The sequence below is a fragment of the Phyllostomus discolor genome, chromosome 1 (assembly GCF_004126475.2).
Source record: "Phyllostomus discolor isolate MPI-MPIP mPhyDis1 chromosome 1, mPhyDis1.pri.v3, whole genome shotgun sequence".
Lineage (NCBI taxonomy): Eukaryota > Metazoa > Chordata > Mammalia > Chiroptera > Phyllostomidae > Phyllostomus > Phyllostomus discolor.
The window spans coordinates 31,408,478-31,425,198 of NC_040903.2; the positions used below are offsets into that span (position 1 = coordinate 31,408,478).

A 16,721-nucleotide genomic window follows, 5' to 3' on the forward strand; every position below is an offset into this window, starting at 1 on the left:
CAGAATTAAAGATTCATTTTTCCTAATTTTCTTTTTAAAAATGGTAAGGAAGATGGCTTATTATCTGTATGGCCCTGAAATTACTCATGTAGTTTAAGATAGCTCAAGAATCTTAGGCATTCTTTGAGAGTCTTTCAGGAAGACTTAACAAAGTAGGATAAAGCCATTGATTTTTAAATTAATACTTTAAAAAGGAGTAGGTTTAGTGAGAGACTTGCAGGTTGATACTACTGCTTGTGTATCAAGTCTGATTTTTGGCTTCTCCATTCCACATACTCACAGGCCAGTCCAAAGAATAATATATTTTCATACATCTATGATACATAGCAACCTACTCTTCTTGAAACCTGATTGTATACTCTTTCTTTACCTTAATTCTTAATTTTGACTCTTACACTGAATGACACTGGGATGAAGACTGGGAGTGGCTTTTAGATTGATTTGTATATTTAGGGAACTTTTGTGGGCAGGAACTCTTTCGTGCCCCTTTTAGGACTGCAGCTCTGTCCACTGAAATACTGCCATATGCAGTGAATGGGCTATATCCGCAGATGTAGCTGCTCTGCTGGGCACAATTCTGTATAGAGAATTCAGTTTTAACTTACATCCTACTCTGGGTGAGTATGGTTCTTGTTCTGCTGTAACTATTTTAAAAGTGCGTGGTGATGTCTTTCATGTTTTTACTGCTTATCAGGTTCTTTTTGGTGATATCTGCTTATTTAGGTGTTCAACATATTGCTATACGTGATTACAATGCATAGATAGAAAAGTTGTTTTGATAATGAAATAGTTTATTTGCAGTGGTGCTTTGTATTTTCTTCCAACAGAAATTCTTATTTTGTAAACTGGCAGCTTCTGTATACTTTGTCTTTTTGCAGTGAACTTCTTAAATTAAAAAATAAAGAAACTTCCAGGGACTGGTCTCTTATTGAAATTAGCCATTGTGAGTGAGTTGTTTAATATACATACTGTATATTGAAAACTTATTTTTGAAATTTCTTTTAGTTATATGAGAGGAGGTCGTTGTTTAATTCTGATTTATTTGATCCTGAATAAATTAAGAACATGAACTTGATGGTTGTAGTATAAGGGTTTTTCTTGCTTCGATAATGTGGTTAAATATTACTCACCTGTGGGAAATAAATAGGGTATGTATATTAATATGTGGCTCACATTTGTGGTCTGTAGGATATATTTTATTGATAATGCTCAAAATCTGCAACTAAGGGTCTGTGGGGGTGTTGGCATTTTTAGGCTACCATTTGATTTGCACTGTATTTTGGAAAAGTTTCTGTCACCTTAAATTTAAGAAATATCCTTGCCCTGGCTGGGTGACTCAGTTGGTTGGAGCATTGTCCCATACACCAAAAAGTTGCAGGTTCTGTCCCAGATCAGGGTATATATGGGACACAATCAGTTGATGTTTTTCTCCCTCTTTGTCTCATCCCTTCTTCCCCATCTCTCTCTTTCTCTCTCTCTCCCCCTCCCTCTTTCTTCTCTCCAGGCCCCACCCCCCACCCTCTAAAATCAATAGAAAACATCGTCTGGTGAGGATTTTAAAAAAATATATTCTTTTTAAAAAAATTTTTTTTGAAAAGATTTTATTTATTTATTTTTAGAGAGGGAAGGGTGGGGGGGGGGAGAGAGAGAAAGAAAGAAAGAGAGAGAAAGAGAAAGAGAGAGAGAAACATCAGTGTGTGGTTGCTGGGGGTCATGGCCCAAAACCCAAGCATGTACCCTCACTGGGGATCGAACCTGCGACACTTTGGTTCGCAGCCCGCTCTCAATCCACTGAGCTATGCCAGCCAGGGCAAAAAAAAAAAGAAAAAGTATTCTTGTTGGCCCTTGGCATTGTAGATCAGTTGGTTAGAGCATTGTCCCTATATTCTAAGGTTGCAGGTTTAGTCCCTGGTCTTGGCACATAGAAGAGTCAACCAATCAAAGCATTAATGGGTGGGAGAACAAATCAGTGTTTCTCTCTCTCTCTCCTTCCCTCTTTCTAAAATTAAATACAAATTTTTTTAAAAGGAAAAAAATCCTTGTTTAGATTTCTGTGGGATTCTTACTTTTTGAAAAAGTACTGGTTATCTGCTTTACTATCCTGCAACTATGGAGAGTACAAAAAAAATCATAGTGATGTAACTGGTATCCCAAATATGCATAAATACATTTCTTAGGTATTAAATGCTAAAATGTATATTTTAGACAAAATGCTATAGAAATTGAGAGTTAATTAGAAATTATTTTGTAATTAGACATTACATTGGGTGTTATATAGGTTTGTTCTACTTTTTTTTTTTAGTCTAAAATAGGCTGCAATAATAGGGAAGCATATGCCATTTTAATCACAGCCTTGAGAATGTGGAGAAGAGAAAAAAGTATTGCAGATTGAGGACATGGCTTGGTCAAAGAAACTCCTCTCTTAGGAAACATCTTGGGTATCTGTAACAAATATGTGTAAAAAAGAAGTTGACCACAGTCTTCTGGAGTATTTTCTTTAATTATTTTGTAACTTACTTTCTGCTTTCTTCTGCCTTCTGGCTCCCATGTTCAAATATTGACCTTTTATGCTTTTTAAAAGCATAAAACTTTTTCTTTTTTCTCTTACACTCCATATCTGTCTTCCATTTTCTGATTTCTTCAACCTTACAGGCCTTCTGTTTTTCATTTCTGCTGTTATATTTTTAATAGCCAAGAAGATTTGTTTTCAGTATTTAACTGTAGCATCCTATTTTTGTTTTTGCATGTGGTGATGCAATATTTTTTCCCCTCCTTCCAAAAGATAGTAATAATCCCCCCCCCCATAGTCTGTTTTCTTCAAGATGATGTTTTAAGTTTGTTGTTTTTGGCTTCTGTCTTTGGCTTTTCTCAAATGTTTGCTGATCCTTGGCCATTCAGTCATGAGAGAGGCCACCAAAAAGGTGATTGGAAGCTCTACATGTGAATAGAACTGGCTGGTTGCCAGCTTTACTGTAGGTGTAAGCTTTTTTCACAGTTCCTGATGTCAGTATCTTTAGGCTGTTTTACTTTTTGTTTGTTTTCTTTTTTGTGGTTATCTGATTTTTTCATAGAATACATTCCAGTATCTTACCTAGAGGATTTATACTTGGCCGATTTGAATGTTGCCAATTTCTGAACCTTTGGGATCCTGCCTTGAAAATTAAGTGTCTTTGCTTTGTCATTGCTGATTTAGGATTCAAGTGTCTTTGTCTGCTAAATCAGTTATTATTTTTTTCATCCACTTTCAAAGTCCTGCATTTTGTTGCTTTCACAGTCTTTTTGTTCTTGTGGGTTGAAACAAAATTATGAAATTAATTTATATGGTTTTCTACTTTTTCTTTTTTCACCTTAAATTATATGGCAAATGGTTTCCTAGATTATTAATGTTTTTTGAGCCTTGGCTGGTGTGGCTAAGTGGACTGGGAGCTGACCTGTGAACCAAAGGGTTGCTGGTTTGATTCCCAGTCAGGGTACATGCCTGGGCTGTGGTCCTGGTCCCAGTGGGGGGCATGAGAGAGACAATCACACATTGATGTTTCTCTCCCTTTCTCCCTCCCTTCCCCTTTCTAAAAATAAAAAAGTAAAATCTTTAAAAAAAAGTTTTTTGATAAATAACACTTTAAATAGTTGATAATCCATTATTTTGGTATGCCACAATTATCAAATTCCTTTTTAGACATTTTGTTTATAATGTCAAACTTTTATAAATAATGGTATAAAGGGCAGCTGAAGGAAATTTCACAAAATTAAGTTTTGATACAGTGGTAGCATAATTCAGTCTCACGTTTATAGATGTCAGTCAACTTTTGTTTGGATATGTAAGGTCTGACATGAATTTGTTTTTAGAAAATCAGTCATGGTGTTTTACAGTTACTTAAAGTATTAGATCATGTGAAAAAATAGTCTTTGTTCTGATTAAACAAATTTTGAGTCTGTGTAATCATAAGTGCAACATCTGAAGACAAGTGGGTAATGATAATGGAAGTTGGTTATGAGGGTTGCTAAAAGGGTGAGGGTTTTCAAAATTGCCTGATATGATGAATATATTACGAAGAAATGAAGAAGAAAAAACTGAGGAAACACAAAACAATTTTTACATTTTAAAATGCACCTATCTTCCTGATACCTTTTCTTCGTTTATATTTATGTTCTCTTGCCTTTTTCTTTTTTCTCTCCTCTTCCACTTTTCTTCTCTACCCCTCCTTTCTTCTTCCCAATTTGTAATTGAGCATTGACTGTGCCAGAAAGTATCTCAGGTTGGGTGTGGAGAGGTGAGCATTATAGGCATAGATAGACTGTGTCTTAGAGTTTGGCTGACTTCAGAGGAAAGATAGGTATTAATTAGATAATAATTCCAAAAATTATATAGTTATAAACTCTGTGTCCTATGAAAAGCTTTGAAGAAAGAACTGACATTTAAGCTGAGTCCCAAAGTCAATCAAATAATATAGTATATTGAGCACTTACTGCATGCCAGACACTGTTTTTAGGCACTTGGGATAAAGATTTGAACTGGCCATTGGCCGTGTTTTCAAAGATTCTGTGTTACTCTGGCAGCAGACTATAACCATACAAAATAAATAAGATAATTTCAGATAACTATACTAAGAAATTCTGAAGAAAATACAAAATGATGCTATGATAGAGATTGTTCAGGAATGGTTAGAGAAGGCCATTCCCAGAAGACATGTGAACAATATTTGAATGATTGGGAAAAAGGTAGCCATGATACAATCTGGGGAAAGAGTATTCCAGATTCAAGGGCTCTCATAAAGAGGAATTTATATGTTAAAAAGAACAAGAAAAAAAGCCATCATGACTGAGCAAAGTAAAGATAAGTTGGGGAGGAATAGAGGAAAACAAAATGGAAAAGACATGCAGGGCCCATACCATGTAAATCCTTGCAGGCCATTATAGGAAGGTGAGCTTTTACTCCGCATTGGGAAGCTATTAGAGAATTTTGAGCAGGGAGAAACATGAGTTCATTTATATTTTAGATTGTTTTTGCTGTGTACAGACCATGGATTTTAGAAAGGCGAGACAAAAGCAGAAAGACAAGTTAATTTAGTAGAATGATTGAGATGTGGCAGTGGGTTTGACCTGCTTTTAGGAGTGGACATAATAAGTGCTTGAGTTTGATGTATATTGTAAAGGTAAAGTCAACATTGGATATTCATATGTATTGGGTAATTCCTAGAATTTTTTTTTTTCTTGAGTAAGTTGGCAGCTGATGGTGCTATTTACTTGTGTAAGAAAAACTTAGGATGTTGCCCTGGCTGGTGTAGCTCAGTGGATTGAGCGCAAGCTGCGAACCAAAGCATCGCAAGTTCGATTCCCAGTCAGGGCATGTGCCTGGGTTGCAGGCCACGGCCCCCAGCAACTGCACGTTGATGTTTCTCTCCCTCTTTCTCCCTCCCTTCCCTCTCTAAAAATAAATAAATAAAATCTTTAAAAAAAAAGAAAGAAAAGGAAAACTTAGGACGAGACTTGAGGGATAGTGGGAAATCAGTAGTTTTGTTTGAGATACTTATTAGACATGTAAAAGTTGGATATAAATTACTGGGGCTCAGGGCAACAGTTGAGACCACAGTGTCAATCTTGAGTGTACTGACATCCTTAGGAAGAGTGATGCATTTCTTTTCCTGTGTTCTCATAGCAGCTTTTTACCTCATAGATGATTTTTTTTTCATAGCATTTATTTTATTGTTCTCATTGTTTGTATGTATGTCTTTTCCCATGGTCTGGGATTTTGTTGTATTTCTCTGTGTAGTCTCAACTTCTGGTACAAATAGATTTTTATTAAATGTTTGAATGAATCATGTTTAGTTACTGTCATCATATTCTGTCAGTTTTACCTGTCAAGTGGACTGTCAGGTCCATTTCTTTATAGCCTCATTGTCTTAATGCTGATCCTCATCATCCTCACTAGGGTCAGTGCTTTTTAAATGGATTTTTTTTAAGCAGTGGAAATTTTTTCAAGTAAAATGTCAGTGTTAAACCCTAATTATATTGAGGCACCAATTAGGCTCTAGGTACAACAGTATTAATAAGAGATCTGATTATAATGACTCAAATATATAAACAAGGGTTTCTTTTTTTCCACAGTGATTATTTGAGAGGTAGATGGATTCTAGAATTGAATCAGTGGTTTGACTGTGTCAGAGTAAAGGTTTCTGAGAGTCTCTTGGCCTTTGTCTCTTGGGGAAAGGAGAGTTGCAGAATTTAGTCTGAACAGGGGCAGTAGAATATAAATAGGGCACAAAGTATGGTGTAATGTTACTCAAGTGTATGGCAACTTGACCTTTGTTTATAGTTAACAAATTTGTGACAGTTTTAAGATAAGAAGGTGGATATAAAAGCAAGAGTACATAAGAAGATATTTCACTATTGTAAAGGCGAATGATGGACCATACTCTAAGGATCTGATAGGAGGAGAAAGGATGGGCAAATCTGGGAAAAATTATGGAGTAAGTAGATAACTGGTTTAAATTGAATATAAAAAGGAAGAAGAAGTATTAAGGAGACAGATGACTGACTTCATCTTGCCAGTGTACAGAACTGGCAGGGCAGTGATGATGGTGGGAAAACGGGAGAAATGGTTTGGAAGTGTGGAAGCAGATCAGTAATATTTGTGATAGAGCAAATCACAGCTTGAAGAGAAAATGGTGAGAATGGCTAAGTAGTGAATATAGAAGGGGAAAATTCTTCAAAGCATTTCTTAATTTCTGAAACATGGCTTTGTAATCAAGTATCTTGGACTTATAGTTAGTTGGTGATCTGAGGGAATTAATGGCAGTCCTGAAGAGTTACAGTTTGTTGGAGTTTTAAGTGACATTAATGTGAAATTCTTAATTGTTTGGAACACTTTGATTTCATAATTCATCTTTGGTGTCTTTCACCTAATGCTATATCTAAAATAGGTTAATTTTATTAAATATAAAACATTCTCTTTAATTTGGAATCAATGTCACAAATTTATTTTAATACCTCCAGTGTATTATTTTTGTGTTCTCTTAAATTAAACAAGCTAATAACCTTTTTTTTTAAGGTACAGCAGGGAAGAACTGGAAATTCAGAGAAGGAAACAGCACTTCCATCTACAAAAGCTGAGTTTACTTCTCCTCCTTCATTGTTCAAGACTGGACTCCCACCAAGCAGGTTAGTTAGACCATTTTAGTTAGTTAAACTCAATTTATTGAAGGTATTGGTATCTTCACCTTGTCTTAGTGCTATGTGAAGTATAAAAGCTCCACATGTGCTACCAAGAAACTGGAACATTCTACTTTATTTTAGTACAAAATGAATTATTTGTGAAAAACTTGTCTGGGTGCTCTTTCACCTTACAAAAAGTAAGCAAGAAGTGAAGTATGGTGCTACAATTACATGTGAGTATAGAGACAGTTTTACATTCGGGAGAGTTGGTGACAGCAAGGGTCTTGCTGTTTCTGTGCTTATTATATAAAGAATTATTGGACTTCCATAAATCCAGACCTATTGGCCTAAAGGCGTTTTACTAATTTTAGTAAAAGAGATCATAGGAATTTTAGCCTGGGAGATCTTTCATATTAAAACCATTTTTTTCTCTTTCTTTGGTTTGTTGTGATACTATTTAACTTTGAATTCCACAAGATACCATTTGTGAGAGGCAAATATGCTGGAAGGTACCTTTTAATTTGAATGCAACAAATGATTAGCCTATTAGGCGAAAAATGGTAAAGGATTAGATAAGAGTAAGGAAGTTTGATGTCAGCAGTTTAATCTTGTGTTACACTTGACTTAAATCAGTTATTTCCCTGAGCCTGAAATAGGTCGATAATCCAACTATTACTAGATTTTAGCCAGATCATATACCTTTTGTGTTATGTGCTTATATTTTATAGTTATCTGTTTTATTATTCTGCAATTTTGAATTGCTATAAGAGATTATATTTTATAATATACAAATGCAAGAAGAAACCTTATATAGTTTAGTCCTGAAATAGATAATCTTGAAGCTTTCAGCTAAAATTAAATGTCACAAAGCCATTGAATTTGACTTTCTCTTCTCATCTTAATAATTACTAGTCATGGGCATTTCCGAATAGAATTATTTGAACTAAGTGCATTCATAAAGTGTTTGACTAAGAAGTTATGCCAGCTGAGGAGTATTTATCCTTTTAATATGTAGTATTTTTTGTTGTTGTTGTTGTCTTCATATTTTAAAAGAGGTCAACTTTCATTCCGTGAGTTTGTGGTATTCTGTGGCGCAGAGTGATGTTAAGAACTTGGATTCTAGAGCCAGACTTCAAATTCTGGCTCTTTTTACTTACTAGCTATGTGTCCTTGAGCAAACCCCTAATCTTGTTCTTTCACTTCCTCATCTGTAAAACTTAGTAATAATGCTTCCCTCAGAGGGTAGTTATGTATATTAAATGGATTAATTTATGTAAAGCTTTTTAGATCATTGGTATTTACCTACATAGTAAATAAGTACTCTATCCATGTTTTCTATTATCATAAAAAACTGAGCTATTTAAAAATCAGTAGCAGTTTCATGTACTTTGCGTACTTCCCCACCCCCCCTTTGTTTTTTAAGCTTGGGTCAGATTGTGTAGAGCATTAAAAGAGCTTTGGCTTTCCTATAAATGAAATGAATGGAGGATAACCATCAGATTTTGAGCAGAGGAATGAAATAACCTGCTTTAAGTTTTAAAAGTCTCAACTTCTATATTTAGATCAGACTACATATATATTAAGGGCAGACACTGGGAGGCCAGTTAGATTTTAATAATTATCTAGGAAACAGATAATGGTAATTTGGACCAAGGTAGTAATGGTGCAGGTGGTGAGAAGTATAGCCAGATACTGGATACATTTCAAAAGGTATAATAGTATGTACATTTTTTTTGTATCTGAAATGGAAAAGAATACAGGAGGTGTCACTTTTGCAGGCAAAAGACCAAGAGTTCAATCCAGGGATATAGTAAAATTGAGATGCCTATTAGACATGCAAGTGGACATTTTGGCTAGGAAGTAAATACATGGATCTGAAGTAGAGGTGAAAGGTACGGGCTGGAGATATAAAAACTTGAGTCATCAGTGTTTAGGTAGTGTGAAATGAAACTGAATAAGGTTACAGAAGAGGTACGTATTGATAGAGAACTGGTAAGAGGACAGCCTTGGGGTACTCTTTGCAGGTCAAAAAATAAGGATGAGCCAGTAAGAGGAGACCAGTAGAGAAGAATAAACTAGTGAGGATGGAAAAAAAAAATCCAGTGTATATCTGGAAAAGGATGCATGTCAAAGTAGGAAGAGCAATTAATCATCAAATAGTACTGATTGGCCAAGAAGAAGAAGAAGAATACTAACCATGACTTTTGGATTTTAAAATGCTAGTCATTGGTGACGCTGACCAGAATCATTTTCAGTGGTCTAAGGTGAAGATTAAAAAAAAAAAAAACTTTGGAAGGACTTTCTGGATTCAAGAGAGAATGGGAGGAGAGGAATTAGAATGAGAAAATATGGATAAATATTTTGAGGATTTTTTTCTTTTTCAGGGAGGGAAAAGAAACAATATAGGATCTGGAGGGAAACATAGAATCTGAAGGAAGCGTTTTTCAAAATGAAAGAAGTTACAGCATGTTTATATACTTAGAAGAATGAGTTTCTAGAGAAGGGACAGTTAGAACAGTGACCTTAAGAAGGTCAGAGGGGGTGGAATGTCATACGCAAGTGGAAAGTTTAGGCTTACAAAGATGCATGGACAATTCATTCATAGTAACAGGAGGGAAAGCAGGCTGTGGTGAAGTAAGTGGGTAGGTAATGGTGAAGGAACAATTGAAAATTCTCTTACGGCTTTAATTTTTTTCTCAGCAGCAGAGGAAATCTGATGAAAATGAGGATAGTGGAAGGAAATGTTGGATGTTTGAGAAGTGGGGGGTTTGAAATCGTTGTTTAGAGGTGAATAGACCCGGGGGGAAAGAAGTAGGATTTTAGGCAGTACCTGCAGGAAATGTGGAGTCAATAAAGCACTTTTTTTCAAGATGGGAGAAATTATAGCATTTTAATATGCTGATAGGAATGAGTTAGTAAAGTGAAGAATTGATAACACAGGGAGAGAGACTATACATTTCCAGCTTTTCTTGAGGTTAATGGTCATAAGTTTGAAATAAGTCAGTTTGCTTTCTGGTGTGTTTCTCTTGCCCTTGTCAAGTATTCATGTGTTTATTAAGAGTAGCTACAGTTGGATTTAACAGAGGTTGAGGTTATTCCAGACAAATAGGACAAGGGGATAGAGGTCCAAGGAAGGTGAGAGTGTACCTGAGGGAGTGATTATAATGATGGACCATGGATCTAAAAAGAGACAGGAGGACAGTGGTGGATAAGGGACAGTAAAAAGGAGGTAAAGAGTGATAGAAAAATTAGAAGTTTTACTACTAAAAAAAATGGATAATACCAACACAGCCCCTATGGAAACTTAACCAGCATGTCACTTTTGGATGTAAAGTTTCATTAGGAAAGTTTGTTTTCTGGAATCATCTTCACTTGATTTTAAAAGGATACTTTTCGGAGATTGTGAAGTATTTCCCTAAATAAACATTTGTTTTTTCTGTTTTTTATTTTTATGGAGATTAGAAAGACATCTTATAAAGTAAAATTTTATTAACTTTAGGGAGAAGACAATAATGTCATTTAAGACATAATACAAGCCATAAATTTTGCCAATTATTAATTCTGTGGAAGTTCTTTCCTTCTTGATTTAGGATTCAGTCCAGGATTATTTATTACAATTAAGTTTCTTATCTCTTTGTTCTTTAATCTAGGACAGCATCTCAGACATTCTTTGTATTTGTTGATACTGAATTTTGAAGAGTACATTCCAATCATTTTGTTGATGTATCTTTGTATTAGATTTAGGTTTTGCTTTGGGGGCAGGAATGCTATGTAAGTGATGCTGTGTCCTTCTCAGTGCATCATCCTGGAGGTACATGGTGGCACTCTGTCCCATTATTAGTGAGGAAAACTTGAATCACTTATTTGTAGTGGTATCCTTTGGATTTTTGCAGTGCAAAGTTACTGTGTTTCCTCTTTGTATTTAGTAAGTAACCTGAGCAGACTATATAAATAATTCTGTTTCTCAGAAATTTCCAGGAATTTGAGTATCCATTTATTTTTGCTTTAATCAGTTATTAATGTAATGGCTGCAAAATAGTGATTCGCTAACTGTGTTATTTCTCACATTTATTAGTTGGCATTCTATTTAAAAAGGGGGCTTTTCCTTTTTCCCCACTTATTTATTGTAGGCCAAACTCAGTTTTGTTTTATGTGTGAGAATGCGTGTACATGGCTTATTTGTGGTATATAAACTTCATATATATGATCTATATATACTATAATTGATATTCATGATCAAATTGTTCCAGATTTGGTCCAAAGGAGCCTCTTCAAACTGCACCTCTGACCTTTTGATATGTCCCCATCTTTTTAATTTTTAAGAATTTTTTTACTTTCTGTCATGACCAGATAGATGTTCTAGGCTTAGTTCTAGGCTTATTTTGTAATTTCCCTGCCCCTTTCCTGGAAGCAGCCATTACTTTGACAAGATGCCTTTTAGTGGGAATTGGTAATTAGAAACCCCAATCTTGGCACTATTTATACTTATTGCTACTGGGGTGTCACTATTTGCAGGTCTTTTCAGCACCCAAACCTAGGAAAAAACCAATAAGCAATTTCAATGTGAAGTTGCCATGTGTATGTTCTATTAATAAATTTTAATCACGCAATCATTGTTTCTTTTTCAGTTTGATACCACCAGGTACTACTTTCCTTTCCCTCTTATATACTGCATCTCCCTTTTCCTGCAGTGAAAACCTAGTTCCCAAGAACTTCAATACTTCTCATTTGCTTCATTTTATAATACACATAAAATGCATTAGAACTTCCATACCTACCATTACAAAAAACCTTATTAGAGTTCAAGATATCTTTGCAATTTTCTTAGACTGAGAGTATATAGTCAAAATACTGTATTTTGAAAAGTTCTTTCAGAGTGATTATGTTAACCATTTAAAACATAATGTGATTTTTGCTTCTGTTTATATTCAGTATTATCATTTCTTTTGACATAATTACTTTTTACATACATAAAACATTTAACATAGTTCCAAAGGCAAGGCTATCCAAAAGCACATTCAGGTTTGTCACTCTTTTCCCTGTTTCTTTCACTCCTGTCAATAACCAGTTTCGTTTCATTTCATTTAGTTTCTGGTTTATTCTTCCTGTATGGTCTCCACCTCCCCTCCCCCCTTTTTTTGTACGAGTTATTTTGAAATGAATTTTTATAAAATACTTACTTAGGGTAGGTTTTTATGAAACACATGAGAGTGTTACTGGTTACCCTGATAATACTAACAGCTGTTGAAGAATCTAGGGAAAGAAATACCACAATTCTGAATAAGTTTTGTGAAACTGCAGAAATTAATATCATTAACTCATAAAAGCTCAGAAATTTATTTCTTGATAACATAACCTGAAGAAAGCCTTTGGTTCTTTTATTTCTGTATTTTGACGTGATACCATCTATGTTGAAAAATACTTCTAGAAATATTCTATAGTTAATAAAATGTTGATATCACATCTATCTATATATACCACTAGCTGTCTTAGTACCACAGCAAATTATTTTATGTGACTTGAGAATGATACTATAGGAACATGATAAAGGATTTTAGAAAAAGCATGTCAAGGAAAAAAAAAACAACAGAACAAGGGGGGTCAGAGGCAACAATATATAAGAAAAAACATAGAAAATTTATCTCACCAGAAACAGCACCTCTTCTCAGTCTCAGACAAGTACTGCCTCCAGAAAAGCCAATTCAAGCGTTGGGAAGTGGCAGGATCGATATGGGAGGGCCGAATCACCTGATCTAAGGTAAGGCTATTTTTAAACATTGGATACTCCCTGATGTTTAGATCATCAGTGTTGTTTTGTCTTATTAGTAAGATAATAAATTTTTATTAGACTGTGCCCCACATTTTTATCCCCTAAGTTATGATTTCCCAGTATAGTATTTAGGGCTTAAGTTACTTTATAAATCAGGCCTTATCACCTCATGTCATGCCTCCCATCACTCCAGCCTTTTGTAACGTAAATTGCATGGAACTGTGCTAATGGGTGCTGAGTAAATTTTTTTCTCCTTCTTGCTGCAGGCTTAATTTTTCTTTCTCATGATGCACCCATTTAAAAATCCCTGGATGCTTTTCACTACTTGTTGAAGAAAATTTACCTTCTTAGTATTTAGGACCCGTAAAACTGGGCTCCACTCTCTTTTCCAGCCTTCATAGCCCAACTGTAGTGCATTAACCTGCCATTTTAGTAAGTGGGCCTACCAACTATCCTAGGAAGTACTAGTTCCCTTATTGTTGCTGTGGATTTTTTACTTACGATCTACCCTTCATAGAATTTTGGTTTGTGTTCTTAATCTTACATTTACGAAGTATACAGCCTTGGGTGGGTGTTGTAAACTCTCTCTCTGTAAAATGGGAATAATAATATCTTCCCTAAGGGCTGTAGTGAGAAGCAAATATTTGGGTATGAAAGTGCAATACCAACAGGAATCAGTCTGTGGACAATTATACTTTGCTTAACTTAGAAATACAGACTTAAGATACCTTCCTAATTTACCATTTGAAGTTTTAAATGGTGACAGTATATTGCGGGGTAGGGGAAGTATTATGTTATTGTTACAGAATTTTAAGCTTTCTGGGCAGCTTGATGTTATATGTTTTAATTATTTTCATTTACAGGCCGTAATTATGTAAATTATGATTAGGTATCTTTCATCATAAAATCTAAAAGAAAAGCAGAGGAGGAAACATCAAAATTTAATTTTTATAGATTTACTTTTCTTTTGGGTCTTTATTACATATTCCTTAAGAATAGTAGGAATTTCTAGTCAACTTAACTTTGATAGGATTTCTTTTTTGGAAAGAAGAAGCTTAGTTATTCTCAAAAGTATTTGTCTCAAAGTCAAAAATATTTTCACTTTTGAAAGGCTGTCCAAACTATGAGTATAATTCATGCAGATAGAAATACACAGGGTGGAGCAAAGGTTTACAGTGGTGAGTATGTAAAACAGTTTATTCTTTTATTACTATTTATTGATTATTGTTTTATTTTCCATACAAACAACTGTAAACTTACTTTTGCCTTACCCTGTACTATCTTTATTAGAATAGTGTCAATTGCATGTGTTGCTTTTGACAGATTATAGAATAAAAATTTGCATATATTACTGTTTTAAAAGTACCAATTGACATTTTTTCATAGGTATTATATAATATTGGTTGATCTTAGTTTTTAAAACTAAAATTCTCTTTGAAGAACCAATAGCAATGTCAAGAGTTATTTTAAACAAAGAAAAGTTAGATCTGACAAGTGTGGAGTCTATGAATTGTTTTACTTTTAATATTCCTGTGGAACCTGAACGTTTGATAGCTATGCTAACAGTATAATTTCTGTATAATGATTTCATTATTATAGCACATAGTACATAAAGAAAATGCTGGATATATGTTTGACCTGTCCAGCAACGTGGACAGCCTATTTACTGATCCCAGGAGGGCCGCACAGTTAGAGCTTTCATTTTCATCATGCTGCTATTGGTAATGAATCGGTAGCTAGCTTTGTATATAGAGAATAACTACTTCCTTAAATTGACAGCTGTTTCTTGGCATAAGTATTAGATTTGGATACTAAGTATGGTTTTGTATATGTGAGAATTTAGAACAGTTTCCTAAAATCTCTGGGCCTCTCTTTCCACATTTATAAAATGATGGGGCTAAACTGTGTTATCTGGAAGCCCTGTTGATCCTGAAATTCTTTATTTTTTGGCTAGTATCTGCTTTACGTGGAAAATGAGATCTGAGAAATTAGGGAACTTGGCCAAATTCATGGCTAATTAAGAGGCAAAGCCAGGGCTACAGTCCTGTTTTCTATACCCTTAATACCTGTAGTTCAGGCTGGTTGACCTGTAGTTCAGGCTAGTATAAGTAAAAACATGGAAATACTTTAAAAATCCATTGTTTTTTAATGTAATTTTAAACTATATGTGTTTCTTTTGCTAATATTTTTAACATCTGGAATTCCTTTCATATCAACCATTTAATGTGGAATTTTTCACTTAAAATAGTTGGCTTTTGATGCAATAGTTTGTTTCTTGAAATAAGATGGCTAGTTTATAGGGAAAATATTCTCCTATCTGAAAGTGATATATTTCATTGCTTACAATAAATATATAATTCCCTCTCTGCCCCCCAAAAAAGATGCTTTGGAACGAAAACTCCTCATTCTGATATGTGATTAGTCTCAGGGAATGCAGGTAGGGTGAAATCTGACACTATATTCTCTTCATGTGTTTTATGTTTTTGAAAATTAAAAACCTCTAGATAAAAGCTACTTTTCTCTTTTAAAATGGTACACACACACACTTTCTTACAAGATAGAAAACAAAAGCTCTCATTAATAATGTAACAAATGTGGAATTTTTTTTGAAGTATTGCTTAAGTCTCTTTGTAAGGAACAATTAAACAGTGATTGAGATCATTTTCGTAAGTTACTGTATTTGAGGACTTGGACTTCTTATCCCATGCTTGTTCTTCTCAATTTATATTTAAACCAGTGTTTTTCACACTTGGTTTAATAGTGCTCTTCAAGCTAACTGTGTGTGTAACAATGGCATTTTATTAGTGCAAGTTTGTGTTACAAATTCGGATTTGTAATGCTTGTAAAACCAATTAGTAAGAAGAATAAAGCAGTTTAATTAACGTAGAAAATTGAAATTGGTAACATGGATAATTGCTCTGCTTATCCTAATGTTCAGTTTATGTCTGTTTTTGGGGATTTTTTTTTTTTTTCAGTTTATAATATCAAATTCTGCTCCTCTTAGGTAATTGGTTGCAGATCCTAAGTTGTTTTGTTAAGTTTGTTTATCAAGGTCAGTGCTTTTTAACTGATTCAGACTCTTGAAAGAAGAATAGTAAAATTGTTTTTCAATGTAGAACCACTGAAATATTTAAACTTGCTTGTATTCTTATAATAGACAAACATATTACTTATAGTAATACAACTGGATGTTAAATGAACATTAAATCTAAGAGAAACCTTCTCATTTGTTCTTGCACTACTTCCTACTATGTTTCGATCAAAAATAATGTACTGGAGAGCCGTGCCTGTACCTTCATGGCCTTTGATTGAGCACTTGGCATGTTGCTGTATTGTGTAGCTTGTAAGATTTTATGTGATTAGATATATATAGGCCTTTATTTAAAAAAATTCACTGTAGAGTATCTTTTTCTTCAATGATGTATTTAAAAAAAACTTAAGTATGAATATGGCAGGTAAAACTTTGCTCCTAACTCTGCATAAAAATGAGTACCCTTGACTGCCCAGTGAACACATTGGTATCTCCCAGTGAGTCTGAGTTTAGCATCTTTCCCATTGAGGCATTTAGGATTTTTTATTTTTAAAAAAATACAGCTTAAAAAGTAAACATTTTCAAAATTCAAACCCCAGAAAATTAGCACAGAAAATACTTCTTGTTGAAAAAAGGAAAGGTTTTGGAGTTGGTCTTAACCTAAGCCTGGACCCTGCTGCCAGTGCTTCACTGTACAAAAGAGCCTCTTTCCACATCTGGGAAAATGAAAGTAATTGTTCACAAACTTTGCTTGCAACCTATTCGTGA

The 16,721-nt window shown here is 34.4% G+C and overlaps 1 protein-coding gene across 26 annotated transcripts in view; it reads left to right on the forward strand.

Annotated features, from left to right (window-relative positions):
- The window catches only part of FIP1L1 (factor interacting with PAPOLA and CPSF1), a 73,766-nt gene that overhangs the window by 11,237 nt on the left and 45,808 nt on the right, over positions 1-16,721 (forward strand). For 9 of the 26 annotated variants that reach the window (XM_036020598.1, XM_036020623.1, XM_036020642.1 and 6 more), the window contains one exon: positions 7,049-7,158. In XM_036020598.1, the coding sequence (XP_035876491.1) occupies positions 7,049-7,158 (110 nt within the window). Of the gene's footprint in view, positions 1-7,048; positions 7,159-12,802; positions 12,911-16,721 lie in introns of all 26 variants that reach the window. The other 17 variants (XM_028507919.2, XM_028507920.2, XM_028507922.2 and 14 more) reach the window with 3 other exon arrangements.